Here is a 15544-nt window from a genome sequence, read left to right on the forward strand (position 1 = left end):
CCACCTTCCGACGCCATCTTGGTTTCTGCTTGCCTTCCTTGCCGTTGTTCCAAAGGATCCGCTGCAATCCGGCCACTTTCCTCTCCTTTTTCCATCCGTGTCCAGGGGGAACACCCTTCTGGTTTACCGCACGGTGTTTTCAGCCGTTAAAATTGCCGTTGGGGCTCCTATCAAGAGCCCAAAAGTCCGTTCCACCGGGAGCTGCCGAAACGTGCGACTCAGCTGGTCATCGCCGCACCCGGAAGTCATTAAAGACAATGTTGAGGGATTATTGTCAAAGTTATCCAGATGATTGGGATAAAGGAATTTTATTCGTACTGTTTGCAATTAAGGATGCACCTAATGAGTCAACTAAATTCAGTCGTTTTGAACTAATTTTTGGTCATATGGTAAAAGGACCACTTAAATTGATTGAGGAAAAATTGGTGAGTGAGAAATCAGAACTTACATTATTGGATTATGTGTCAAATTTTAGGGAATGATTAAATAGAGCAGGGGAATTGGCTAGACCAAATTTAAAATTTGCACAACATGTGATGAAATGGATACCGGACAAGAAATCTAAAGTTCGTAGTTTTGCCAGCGGAGATAAAGTTTTAGTCTTGTTACCAGTGGTAGGTGAGCCTTTAAAAAAGCTAGGTTTTGTGGACCTTACCAGATTGAAAGGAAATTAAGTGAGATGAAATATGTGGTAAAAACACCAGATAGAGGGAAGACTCACCGAGTGTGTCATGTCAATATGCTTAAAAGGTATTTTGAAAGGGAAGGAGAGAAAAAGGAGGTTTTAATGATTCTAACTCAAAGTGATGAACCAAATCCAGATGACTGTGAATTTGACATACCTCAAATTAAATTGGAAAACGAGGATGTTCTTAAAAATTGGGATAAATTGTTGAGTTACCTTCCAGAGGAAAAAGGGACTGACCTGAAGGAGTTATTGATATCACATGGGTGGAGAGAAGTTGGGAAGCACTAAAATGGCTATACATGATGTAGATGTAGGAAATGCTGTTTCAATCAAACAACATTCATACAAACTTAACCCTTTAAAATTGGCACAGCTTAACAAACTGATTGAAAGTATGCTTAAAAATGGCATAATTGAAGTGGATTGCAGCCAATGGAGCTCACCTATAGTGATGGTACCAAAACCGGACTGTATCCAATGGTTGTGTGTGGACTATAGAAAGGTTAATGCAGTTACAAAAATGGACTCTTATCCTATCCCACGCTTGGAGGATTGCATTGAGAAGATGGGACAATCAGTTTTCATTTCCAAATTGGATTTACTCAAAGGTTACTGGCAGGTACCTTTATCTGACAGGACGAAGGAGGTTTCAGCTTTTGTGACACCAGATGGTATATACCAATTCGATGTTATGCCATTTGCCATGAAAAACACCCCAGCCACATTTCAGCTTGTAATGCAAAACAAGACCAGCAGCGTAGGTTGAATTCCTGTTCCAGCCTCCCCGAACAGGCGCCGGAATGTGGTGACTCAGGATTTTTCACAGTAACTTCATTGAAGCCTACTTGTGACAATAAGTGATTATTATTATTATTATTATTAATAAGTGAATTTGGAAACGCCCAAGTCACTTTCCTTGGCCATACAATCAGACAGGGTCGAATGGTCACACGGGATGTGAAACCAACAGTTATTGAGGAGTTTTCAATACCCTCAAGACTAAGGGAAAGAATGAGATTTCTTGGCATGAGTAGATTTGATCGAACATTTGTGCAAAATGTTTGTAGTGTGGTTGCTCCACTGATGTACTTGCTGAAGAAACGTCAAAAATTTCAGTGGACAGCAGACTTTCAACAGGCATTTGACTGCCTGAAAGCTGTGATAACCAATGCTCCTGTGTTGGAGAATTACAAGGGACTCTGTGATCAGATTGAACTAAAGTATCTGACTTTAAAGAGAAATGCCGAGGCGTAGAGAAATGGATGGATCGCGCAGAAACCTTCTTGTTCAAAGAGATTGTCAATCGAGATGGACTCCAGTTGGAGGAAGAAGAACTAAAATAGACTGTGTTATTATAGCTGTTTGTGTGTGTTGTTTTTTTTTGAAACGACAAAGTATATTTACTGTCTGCATTTCTTAAAGGATGGTGAAGAGGTGAAAAATGAAACCATCTTGAAGTTGATGTTGATTTTTTTTTTCTTGGGGGGAGGTGTCATGAAAATGTCACTTTAAGAAATGTTTGTCTGCTCAAGTGGCTGCAGTGATGTCAGAGTATGGGTGGAGCTGAGCTCTGGCTCTGCTTTTTAGTATCGCTTTGAGGAAAAGCTTGGGTGTGCCTGTTTTGGGTTTTGTTTTAGTGTTGGAGCTGAAGCCAGCTAAAGAAGTTGTAATTTCGATCTCTCTGCCATCTAAAGACTATCTCAAGATCATTTGATGATTTCAACGTGGTAACTGTTCTCAGTAGTGAAGTTAAACCTGATGTCTTTCTGTACAAAGGGCTCTGTTGTCTTATGGATGTTAAAAGGGAAGTTTAAGTATTACTTCGAATGTTGTATTCTTTGGGGGTTGTATTTGAATTGATGGTTGTTAAGATGTTCACTGTATGTTTTAAAACGGTTAACTGAGTTCACAGAATAAACATTGTTTTGCTTTAAAAAAACACTTTTAAATTTCTGATGCACCACATCTGTAGAGTGGGCCATGTGCTCCCCATACCACAATCTAGTAAAAGTTGTGGGTCAGGTGATCTCCATGATATACTTTGGGATTCTCTAAACCCTGGCCCATAACATTATTATTATTATTACTTTGAAATCCTCAAGTGATCTGGGGACATTCTTTAGAGAGAGAGATATACAGCTTCTTGTTTGAATACAGCTCTCCAACTGAAAACGAAACCAAAAACAGAGCCACAAAGCAGCTTTTCAGCTCAATACAAACATAAAAAGACAAACAGACAGCCCAGCTCCATCCACATACTGACATCACTGCAGCTATTTGATAAACACCCATTTCTTAAAGGTACATGCACCTGACACCGACGTCTTCTCGCGTGATTTTATGTAGTTCTGGGTTGGCCATGTGTCTACCCGAACAACAGATAATTATGGCTTTGGAGTCAATTCATTATAGTCTTGTCATCTAAACCGAGCCCTGCAGCCACAGACCCTGGCAGAACATCAAAGATCACTGTCCCTTCCTACATTTCCCTTTAGAATGTCCATCAAAATGTCCAATGACCCATCCCCCTCCTCAGCTCATCCACAATACACTGTTTCCATATCTTACCCGGAACCAAGTCCCAATCATCCATCACTCCTGCAGCTGCAGCCTAACTTTGGAACTCGGTGCTCAATGCATCAATTTCAATTTTCGATACATGCATAAATCCTTTCTGGATCTCACCACTCCCTATTTCTCTAATCTTCTCCAGCCCCACAAACCTCATAAAGCTACCCACTTCTTCAATTGTTCACCCCCCCCCCCCAATCTTTCAGTGTGAAGGAGTGTGATTACCGTCTGTGTGACAGAGAGTGTGATTAAAATCAGTGTGACAGAGAGTGTGATTACAGCCAGTGTGATTACAGTCAGCGTGACAGAGAGTGTGATTACAGTCAGTGTGACAGAGAGTGTGATTACAGCCAGTGTGATTACAGTCAGTGTGACAGAGAGTGTAATTACAGTCAGTGTGACAGAGAGTGTGATTACAGTCAGTGTGACATAGAGTGTGATTACAGTCAGTGTGATTACAGTCAGTGTGACAGCGAGTGTGATTATAGTCTGTGAGGCAGAGTGTGATTACAGTCAGTGTGACAAAGAGTGTGATTAAAGTCAGTATGACAGAGAGTGTGATTGAAGTCAGTGTGATGAGAATGTGATTACAGTCAGTGACAGAGAGTGTGACTGCAGTCTGTGAAACAGAGTGTGATTACAGTCAGTGGCAGAGTGTGATTACAGTCAGTGAGACAGATAGTGTAATTACAGTCAGTGTGACAGAGAGTGTGATTATATTCAGTGTGACAGAGAGTGTGATCAGTCAGTGTGATTACAGTCAGTGACAGAGTGTGATTACAACCAGTGTGATTACAGTTAGTGTGATTAGTCAGTGTGAGTACAATCAGTGTGACAGAGTGTGATTACAGTCAGTGACAGTGTGTGATTACAGTCAGTGTCAGATAGTGTGATCATAGTCAGTGAGACAGATAGTGTGAATACAGTCAGTGTGACAGAGAGTGTGATTACAGTCAGTGTGACAGAGAGTGTGATTAGTCAGTGTGATTAGTCAGTGACAGAGAGTGTGATTACAGTTAGTGTGATTAGTTAGTGTGATTAGTCAGTGTGATGACAATCAATGTGACAGAGTGTGATTACAATCAGTGGCAGAGGGTGATTACAGTCAGTGTGACAGAGAGTGTGATTACAGTCAGTGTGACAGAGAATGTGATTAATCAGTGTTGTTACAGTCAGTGACAGAATGTGATTACAGTTAGTATGATTAGTCAGTGTGATTACAATCAATGTGACAGAGTGTGATTACAGTCAGTGACAGAGAGTGTGATTATGTCTGTGTGACAGAGAGTGTGATTACAGTCAGTGTGACAGAGTATGATTACAGTTTGATTACAGTTAGTGTGACAGAGAGTGTGATTACAGTCAGTATGATTACAATCAGTGTGATTACAGCCAGTGTGATTCCAGTCAGTGTGACACAGAGTGTGATTATTGTCAGTATGAGTGTGATTACAATCAGTGTGATTACAGCCAGTGTGATTACAGCCAATGTGATTACAGTCAGTGTGACAGAGAGTGTGATTATAGTCAGTGTTACAGAGAGTGTGATTACAGTCAGTTTGATTGCAGTGAGTGTGACAGAGAGTCTGATTACAGTCAGTGCCAGAGAGAGTCTAATTACAGTCAGTGCCAGAGAGTGCGGTAACACTCAGTGTGCCAGAGAGTATGGTAACAGTCAGCGTGGCAGATAGTGTGATTACAGTCGGTGCCAGAGAGTGTGATTACAGTCAGTGTGACAAAGAGTGTGATTACAGTCAGTGCCAGAGAGTGCGGTAACACTCAGTGTGCCAGAGAGTGTGGTAACAGTCAGCGTGGCAGATAGTGTGATTACAGTCGGTGCCAGAGAGTGTGATTACGGTCAGTGTGACAGAGAGTGTTATTACAGCCAGTGTGACAGAGAGTGTGATTAGTCAGTGACAGAGAGTGTGATTACAGTTAGTGTGATTACAGTTAGTGTGATTAGTCAGTGTGATTACAATCAATGTGACAGAGTGTGATTACAATCAGTGGCAGAGGGTGATTACAGTCAGTGAGACAGAGAGTGTGATTAATCAGTGTGATTACAGTCAGTGACAGAGTGTGATTACAGTTAGTATGATTAGTCTGTGATTACAATCAGTGTGAGGGTGTGTATACAGTCAGTGACAGAGAGTGTGATTATGTCTGTGTGACGGAGAGTGTGATTACAGTCAATGTGATTACAATCAGTGTGATTACAGCCAGTGTGGTTACAGTCAGTGTGATGTGGAGATGCCGGCGTCGGACTGGGGTGAGCACAGTACAAAGTCTTACAACACCAGGTTAAAGTCCAACAGGTTTGTTTATTGAAACAAACCTGTTGGACTTTAACCTGGTGTTGTAAGACTTCGTACTACAATCAGTGTGACAGAGAGTGTGATCATAGTCAGTGTGACAGAGAGTGTGATTACAGCCAGTGTGATTCCAGTCAGTGTGACACAGAGTGTGATTATTGTCAGTGTGAGAGAGTGTGATTACAGTCAGTGTGATTACAGCCAGTGTGATTACAGTCAGTGTGACAGAGAGTGTGATCATAGTCAGTGTGACGGAGAGTGTGATTACAGTCAGTGTGATTACAATCAGTGTGATAACAGCCAGTGTGATTCCAGTCAGTGTGACACAGAGTGTAATTATTGTCAGTGTGAGAGAGTGTGATTACAATCAGAGTGATTACAGCCAGTGTGATTACAGCCAGTGTTATTACAGTCACTGTGACAGAGAGTGTGACTGCAGTCTGTGAAACAGAGTGTGATTACAGTCAGTGTGATTACAGTCAGTGTGACAGAGAGTGTGACTGCAGTCTGTGAAACAGAGTGTGATTACAGTCAGTGTGATTACAGTCAGTGTGACAGAGAGTGTGACTGCAGTCTGTGAAACAGAGTGTGATTACAGTCAGTGGCAGAGTGTGATTACAGTCAGTGAGACAGATAGTGTAATTACAGTCAGTTTGACTGAGAGTGTGATTATATTCAGTGTGACAGAGAGTGTGATCAGTCAGTGTGATTACAGTCAGTGACAGAGTGTGATTACAGTTAGTGTGATTAGTCAGTGTGAATACAATCAGTGTGACTGAGTGTGATTACAGTCAATGACAGATAGTATGATTACAGTCAGTGACAGAGAGTGTGATTATGTCTGTGTGACAGAGAGTGTGATTACAGTCAGTGTGACAGAGTATGATTACAATCAGTTTGATTACAATCAGTGTGACAGAGAGTGTGATCATAGTCAGTGTGACAGCGAGTGTGATTACAGTCAGTGTGATTACAATCATTGTGATAACAGCCAGTGTGATTCCAGTCAGTGTGATTACAGTAAATGTGACAGAGAGTGTGATCGTAGTCAGTGTGACGGAGAGTGTGATTACAGTCAGTGTGATGACAATCAGTGTGATTACAGCCAGTGTGATTCCAGTCAGTGTGACACAGCGTGTGATTATTGTCAGTGTGAGAGAGTGTGATTACAATCAGTGTGATTACAGCCAGTGTGATTACAGTCAGTGTGACAGAGAGTGTGATTACCGTCAGTTTGACTACAGTGAGTGTGACAGAGAGTCTGATTACAGTCATTCCCAGAGAGAGTCTAATTACAGTCAGTGCCAGACAGTGCGGTAACAGTCAGCGTGGCAGAGAGTGTGATTACAGTCGGTGCCAGAGAGTGTGATTACAGTCAGTGTGACAGAGAATGTGATTACAACCAGTGTGACAGAGAGTGTTATTACAGCCAGTGTGATTACAGTCAGTGTGACAGAGAATGTGATTACAACCAGTGTGATTACAGTCAGTGTGACACAGAGTGTGATTATTGTCAGTGTGAGAGAGTGTGATTACAGTCAGTGTGATTACAGCCAGTGTGATTACAGTCAGTGTGACAGAGAGTGTGATCATAGTCAGTGTGACGGAGAGTGTGATTACAGTCAGTGTGATTACAATCAGTGTGATAACAGCCAGTGTGATTCCAGTCAGTGTGACACAGAGTATAATTATTGTCAGTGTGAGAGAGTGTGATTACAATCAGAGTGATTACAGCCAGTGTGATTACAGCCAGTGTTATTACAGTCACTGTGACAGAGAGTGTGACTGCAGTCTGTGAAACAGAGTGTGATTACAGTCAGTGTGATTACAGTCAGTGTGATTACAGTCAGTGTGACAGAGAGTGTGACTGCAGTCTGTGAAACAGAGTGTGATTACAGTCAGTGTGATTACAGTCAGTGTGACAGAGAGTGTGACTGCAGTCTGTGAAACAGAGTGTGATTACAGTCAGTGGCAGAGTGTGATTACAGTCAGTGAGACAGATAGTGTAATTACAGTCAGTTTGACTGAGAGTGTGATTATATTCAGTGTGACAGAGAGTGTGATCAGTCAGTGTGATTACAGTCAGTGACAGAGTGTGATTACAGTTAGTATGATTAGTCAGTGTGAATACAATCAGTGTGACTGAGTGTGATTACAGTCAATGACAGATAGTGTGATTACAGTCAGTGACAGAGAGTGTGATTATGTCTGTGTGACAGAGAGTGTGATTACAGTCAGTGTGACAGAGTATGATTACAATCAGTTTGATTACAATCAGTGTGACAGAGAGTGTGATCATAGTCAGTGTGACAGCAAGTGTGATTACAGTCAGTGTGATTACAATCATTGTGATAACAGCCAGTGTGATTCCAGTCAGTGTGATTACAGTAAATGTGACAGAGAGTGTGATCGTAGTCAGTGTGACGGAGAGTGTGATTACAGTCAGTGTGATGACAATCAGTGTGATTACAGCCAGTGTGACTCCAGTCAGTGTGACACAGCGTGTGATTATTGTCAGTGTGAGAGAGTGTGATTACAATCAGTGTGATTACAGCCAGTGTGATTACAGTCAGTGTGACAGAGAGTGTGATCATAGTCAGTGTTACAGAGAGTGTGATTACCGTCAGTTTGACTACAGTGAGTGTGACAGAGAGTCTGATTACAGTCATTCCCAGAGAGTCTAATTACAGTCAGTGCCAGACAGTGCGGTAACAGTCAGCGTGGCAGAGAGTGTGATTACAGTCGGTGCCAGAGAGTGTGATTACAGTCAGTGTGACAGAGAATGTGATTACAACCAGTGTGACAGAGAGTGTTATTACAGCCAGTGTGATTACAGTCAGTGTGACAGAGAATGTGATTACAACCAGTGTGATTACAGTCAGTGTGACAGAGAGTGTTATTACAGACAGTGTGAGCAGTTACCTCTGTGGTTAAAATCATACACGTATTGCGGACAGAAGACTGAGACACTTTGGTTGGGGGTTCCTGCCGGCCAGCACACAATACCATCCCACTCAGACCTGCAATTGACACCTGCACAAACACAAACACAAAACATTATACAAACATATCAGCAAGCCATAGATTAGTAAATGATTGAGCTCAAAGTGATATCAACCAGAGGGGTAGAGGTAGTCTCAGTTACAGCTCATCTAGATGTGGAGGGAGTACACAGTAACTGGAGCCTGCGACAAATAAAAATCCTAGCGTTGGCTCTTGAGAGATCACGTCCTGGTTTTCCAATCTGAAAGCACAAGAGCTCAGATTGAATCTGTGCAGCTATTGTTATCCAGCCCACATTCCTGTATTGTGGCTTCCCATCTCCACTTCCAACACCCCAACTCACAGGCTCTCCAGAGTGAACCATCTCCCCAATTCATAGACTCTCCCTCACCTAGACCCTCCCTCCTGAAACATCTCCCCAAGTTCAACACTGTTCTAGAAAAAGCAATCTATTTGATCAGCAATCCATCCACTGATTTAAACATTTATCCTCTCCAGCACACAAACTGCAGAGTGGGAGGTGTGTGCCCCACCTACAAGATGCACTGCAGCATTCGCCAATGCTGCTCACAAACATCACATCACAAACTTGTCACTCCCATCATCTGAAAGGGCAAGGACGGCAGCAAATGATAGTTGGAAACCTCAATTTCAGGTTCCCCTCACCATCCTGACTTGGAAATATATCGGCCGTTCCTTCACTATCGCTGGGTTGAAATCCTGGAAGTCCCTAGCTAACAGCACTGTGGGTGTGCCTACACCAAAGGGACTGCAGCAGTTTGAGGGCAAGAGTGCAAAAAAATTGTATTAATCAGTTCCTGGAACTGTCACTCCTAATTAACAGTTAGATTTCCTCTTCAATCGATGTCACCATGCTACCCTTTAATACCATGTTCCTTAACTATATTGCCAGCACCTTATCATGTACCTTCTGCTTACCAAAAACATCCCACAGATTCCCTTCAGCAATAAATTTCCTTCTGTTCTCTAAACAGCTGGATTAATTTGACAGAGCCATTTACAAATCTATTTTATCCCTTATCAATCCATATCCTGCTGTAGGAATATTACTTTATTCTGTATTTAGGCTGATTGAAGATTAGCCACTAGCCATGTTTAGTTGATTGACCAACAGTTGTCTGGTTTATCTCTTGTTGAACAGAGATCTACACTTGCTGTTCTCTCATACAACTTCCACATCTTTTAAAGATAATCATCAAAATTTATTCTCAACATTCTAGGATGCAGCTAAACCTTGGACCTTTTCCACCGATTCTCATAATCTCACTCCCCTGTGATAACTGAAACAGTCTCTTCATTGCTCCAAGCCATTTCTTTTTGCATCTTTAATTGGCTTTGTCTGTCCTTGCGTCTTACTTTTGGAGTTTACAAAATCTCTTCCCTGTTTAACTTTCGTCATGTCCCCTCTAACTTTCTAATCAAGTTCTTTTCCCATTCTATATTTTTCATATTTTGCTGCTCTTTTTTATTAACGAGAGTGGAAGTTTCCCCTGAGAACTCAGAGAATTCCTACCGTGCAGACGGAGGCCATTCAGCCCATCGAGCCTGCACTGATCCTCTACCTAGTCCAACTCCCCCGTCCTACCCCCATAACCCCACCTAACTTGCACACCCCTGGACAAAAGTTTTTCACAGTAACTTCATTGAAGCCTACTTGTTACAAGTGATTATTATTATTATTATTATTATTAAGGGACAATTTATCACGGCCAATCCACCTAGCCTGCATTTCTTTGGAATGTGGGAGGAAACCGGAGCACCCTGAGGAAACCCACACAGACACGGGGAGGACGTGCAAACTCCACACAGCCACCCAGGCCAGAATTGAACCACCTCCCTGGTGCTGTGAGGCAGCAGTGATAACCATGTGCCACCATGTTACCCTTAGAGATTTAAAGACCCAAAGAGATTTGGTAAAAATCTCCTCTTTGGCTCTGACTCCTTAAACTCAGAATGAATTTCATTACCTTTCTCCGTGTGGAATAGACTGAGTTTCCATCGCATTTGCCACAGTGTGTCCATGATTTTATTCACTGATCTTTCTTTCAGGTGAATCTAATTCTGTTTCTATCCTGTGATGTGTTGGGTAGGCTGGGTTGAGGTGAACTGCACTTGATGCAGTGTAGCGAGAGACAGACCTCCAACACTTGATAAAATGCAACACAATTTTATTCAACATCCAAACTATTATACATGTTCAACTGTGGGTTGACACTATGCTGACTGACTGGAGACCTGACACTAGCCTGACGAGACTAACTTAGCTACCACATGGTGTAGGCACTGGCTAGCTCACGAGCTCTGACTGTCTCAGAGGCTGGGTCCCGAGAGAGCGGGAAAACTGGTGCCCTCTGGCTTTATAGTGGTCGTATCCTGTCTGGTGATTGGCTGCTCTGTTCTGTGTGCTTAATGGTCATCCTGTGTGTCAATCACTGCCTGTCTGCACTCCATTGCATACATAGATGTATATTATGACATCTCCCTCGCTTTTTTTTTCTATATTGTGTGTGTGGAGATAATAAATATTAAGGTGCATGTGCGTGTGGATGTGTATATGTGCGTGACTATATACAGAATGTGCTAAAATGACCTTATGTACACAGGAAGGTGTCGCTAGTGCAGATATAGGGCAGATTAAACTGTAACAACGATATTTACAGGGGTCAAAACGATAAGGTAACACAGCTGTGCAAAGGTTCAGTCTATAAGTTTAGTCGCTGCGGCAGGCGACGAATTCTGGTTGACCGTCTCAAGAGTGGATCAGGGGCCGCCTGGTCCCTAGGTGGGACCACCGCCAATGTGGTGATCGCAGAGGTCGGCAGGATTGCTGGTAGATCGTTGGCCTCGTGGTAGGGCACGTCCGGAGGAAGCATTGTGTGAGGCGGGACATCATGGTTGGGTGGCGGGCGTGGAACTCTGCGCAGCGCCCGTTTATTGCGTCGTAGGAAGGAGCCATCAGCCATGCGGACGAGGAACTATCTCGGGGCCACTTGCTTGACCACCACAGCTGTGGCGGACCAGCCGCCGTCAGGCAACTGCACACGAACACGATCAGTTGGGACCAGCTCGGGGAGATCCGTGGCATGAGCATCATATGCTGATGTCTGTTGGGCCCGACACTGCTGCATCTTTTGTATGACATTGAGGTGGTCAAGGTCTGGAACATGGATGGCTGGAACCGTGGTTCGCAGAGTGCGGTTCATCTGCGCGGGTGACAACCCAGTGGACAGCGGGGATGCTCTGTCTGCCAGCAGCGCCAAGTTGAAGTCGGAGCCTGAGTCTGCAGCCTTGCATAGTAATCTCTTGACGATATGGATCCCTTTTTCGGCCTTCCCGTTTGACTGCGGGTAGTGGGGGCTGGAGGTTATGTGATGAAAGTTGTATAGGCGGGCAAAATCAGACCATTCCTGGCTGTAAAAACAGAGACCGTTGTCACTAATTACCGTGAGCGGTATCCCATGCCTGGCAAACGTTTCTTTGCATGCTTTAATCACCGCCTTCGACGTGAGGTCGGACAGTTTCACCAGTTCAGGGTGATTGGAGATGTAGTCGACCAGGAGGACATAGTCACGCCCCTTGGCGTGGACAAGGTCGACACCGACTTTGGACCATGGGGAGGTCATTATCTCATGTTGCTGCAGAGTTTCTTTCGGTTGAGCTAGTTGAAATTTCTGAGGTGAGGTGCTGCATCGCACGCTGTAGCAGAGGATCCTTGGCCGTTTCCTCACAAATTTGGATGACCCTCTCATCAGTGGCCGGAAGGTTGGAGGCACACAATTGCACCTGCGCATCGATTTGGCAGACAAAGTCAGTTTGTTCTCACGGTGTGGTGATAGACCTGGAAAGGGCATCTGCAACAATGAGTTCTTTGCCTGGCATGTAGACAAGTTCAAAATCATAGCGATGTAGCTAGAGAAGGATTCGTTGTAACCGAGGCGTCATGTCATTCAAATCCTTCCGGATTATGTGGACTAGTGGCCTGTGGTCCGTCTCAACCGTGAATTTTGGGAGGCCATACACATAGTCGTGAAATTTGTCGATTCCCGTTAAGAGGCCCAGGCATTCCTTCTCGATCTGAGCGTACCGTTGCTCAGTGGGCATCATGGCTCTGGAGGCATACGCAACTGGGGCCCATGAGGAGGAGTCATCCCTTTGGAGGAGCACCGCCCCAATACCGTCCTGGCTTGCGTCAGTGGATATTTTTGTCTCTTTGGTAGGGTCGAAGAACGCCAGAATCGGGGCTGTGGTGAGTTTTGCCCTGAGCACACGCCATTCATTCTCATGAGCGGGCAGCCACTGGAATTCCGTCGACTTTTTGACGAGATGGCGGAGGGTTGTGGTGTGTGCCGCCATGTTGGGAATGACCTTTCCGAGGAAGTTGACCATCCCTAGATAGCGGAGGACCGCCTTCTTGTCCTTTGGGGTCTCCATGGTGTTGATCACCAAGACCTTGGCAGCATCTGGCCGCACGCCTTGCTGCAAGATGTGGTCACCAAGGAATTTGATTTCTGATTGACCGAACGAGCACTTGGCTCCGTTGAGTCGGAGGCCATGCTCATGGATTCTGTGGAATACCTGCTTGAGGCGATCGATGTGTTATTGAGGAGTTGTGGACCAGATTATGACATCATCAACATACACGTGCACCCACTCGATACCCTCCATCATCTGTTCCATGACGCAGTGAAATACCTCTGAGGCAGAGATGATGCCAAAAGGCATCCGGTTGTAGCAGTAGCGACCGAACGGGGTATTGAATGTGCACAGCTTGCGGCTGGATGCATCCAGCTGTATTTGCCAGAACCCCTTCGAGGTGTCCAGCTTCATAAAGATGAAGCCATGTCGTTGGTCAACTTCTCTCATTTTGGTATTGGGTAATGTTCCCTCATGATGTCGCGGTTTAAATCCTTGGGGTTGATGCAGATTCAAAGCTCCCCTGACGGTTTCTTGACGCAGACCATGGAGCTGACCGAGCCATGGGTTACATAGAACATAGAACATAGAACAATACAGCGCAGTACAGGCCCTTCGGCCCACGATGTTGCACCGAAACAAAAGCCATCCAACCTACACTATGCCATTATCATCCATATGTTTATCCAATAAACTTTTAAATGCCCTCAATGTTGGCGAGTTCACCACTGTAGCAGGTAGGGCATTCCACGGCCTCACTACTCTTTGCGTAAAGAACCTACCTCTGACCTCTGTCCTATATCTATTACCCCTCAGTTTAAAGTTATGTCCCCTCGTGCCAGCCATATCCATCCGCGGGAGAAGGCTCTCACTGTCCACCCTATCCAACCCCCTGATCATTTTGTATGCCTCTATTAAGTCTCCTCTTAACCTTCTTCTCTCCAACGAAAACAACCTCAAGTCCATCAGCCTTTCCTCATAAGATTTTCCCTCCATACCAGGCAACATCCTGGTAAATCTCCTCTGCACCCGCTCCAAAGCCTCCACGTCCTTCCTATAATGCGGTGACCAGAACTGTACGCAATACTCCAAATGCGGCCGTACCAGAGTTCTGTACAGCTGCAACATGACCTCCCGACTCCGGAACTCAATCCCTCTACCAATAAAGGCCAACACTCCATAAGCCTTCTTCACAACCCTATCAACCTGGGTGGCAACTTTCAGGGATCTATGTACATGGGCACCTAGATCCCTCTGCTCATCCACACTTTCAAGAACTTTACCATTAGCCAAATATTCCGCATTCCTGTTATTCCTTCCAAAGTGAATCACCTCACACTTCTCTACATTAAACTCCATTTGCCACCTCTCGGCCCAGCTCTGCAGCTTATCTATATCCCTCTGTAATCTGCTACATCCTTCCACACTATCGACAACACCACCGACTTTAGTATCGTCTGCAAATTTACTCACCCACCCTTCTGCGCCTTCCTCTAGGTCATTGATAAAAATGACAAACAGCAACGGCCCCAGAACAGATCCTTGTGGTACTCCACTTGTGACTGTACTCTATTCTGAACATTTCCCATCAACCACCACCCTCTGTCTTCTTTCAGCTAGCCAATTTCTGATCCACATCTCTAAATCACCCTCAATCCCCAGCCTCCGTATTTTTTGCAATAGCCTACCGTGGGGAACCTTATCAAACGCTTTGCTGAAATCCATATACACCACATCAACTGCTCTACCCTCGTCTACCTGTTCAGTCACCTTCTCAAAGAACTCAATAAGGTTTGTGAGGCATGACCTACCCTTCACAAAGCCATGCTGACTATCCCTGATCATATTATTCCTATCTAGATGATTATAAATCTTGTCTCCTATAATCCCCTCCAAGACTTTACCCACTACAGACGTGAGGCTCACCGGCCTATAGTTGCCGGGGTTGTCTCTGCTCCCCTTTTTGAACAAAGGGACCACATTTGCTGTCCTCCAGTCCTCTGGCACTATTCCTGTAGCCAATGATGACATAAAAATCAAAGCCAAAGGTCCAGCAATCTCTTCCCTGGCCTCCCATAGAATCCTAGGATAAATCCCATCAGGTCCCGGGGACTTATCTATGACCTTTGATATGATGTCCTGGTCCTGCTGCTTGAGGCGGTCCTTGAGGGGGGCCGGCACCCGATGTGGTGCGTGGATCACAGGGCTGGCGTTTGGTTTGAGCAGGATTTTGTATCGGTTTGGGAGTGTGCCCATTCCGTCGAACACGCTGTGGTACTGCGTGATGATGTCATCAATTTCAGCCTGGAAGTTCTCATCAGGTGAGGCCGTCGCCTCATGGATGACATGGTGTGGACTCGCTGAACCAAGTTCAGGAGTTTGCAGGCCCGGGCACCGAGCAGGGATGCACTGTCAGGTCCATCGATCTCAAATCGCAGTGTCGCTTTAAATGACTTATTGGAAACTCCGAGTTGGCATGAGCCACTGGCAGCTATGGTATTGCCATTATAGTCAAGGAGCTGGCAGGCCGGTGGAC

General features: G+C 44.7%; 1 protein-coding gene across 1 annotated transcript in view; it reads right to left on the reverse strand.

Moving 5' to 3' along the window:
* LOC140398334 (parathyroid hormone/parathyroid hormone-related peptide receptor-like) overlaps positions 1-15544 on the reverse strand; it is a 365863-nt gene that overhangs the window by 253116 nt on the left and 97203 nt on the right. The window contains exon 4 of the mRNA XM_072486912.1: positions 8494-8604. Coding sequence (XP_072343013.1) covers positions 8494-8604 — 111 coding nt within the window. The remainder of the gene's footprint in view (positions 1-8493; positions 8605-15544) is intronic.

The sequence above is a fragment of the Scyliorhinus torazame genome, chromosome 21, assembly GCF_047496885.1.
Source record: "Scyliorhinus torazame isolate Kashiwa2021f chromosome 21, sScyTor2.1, whole genome shotgun sequence".
Classification (NCBI taxonomy): domain Eukaryota; kingdom Metazoa; phylum Chordata; class Chondrichthyes; order Carcharhiniformes; family Scyliorhinidae; genus Scyliorhinus; species Scyliorhinus torazame.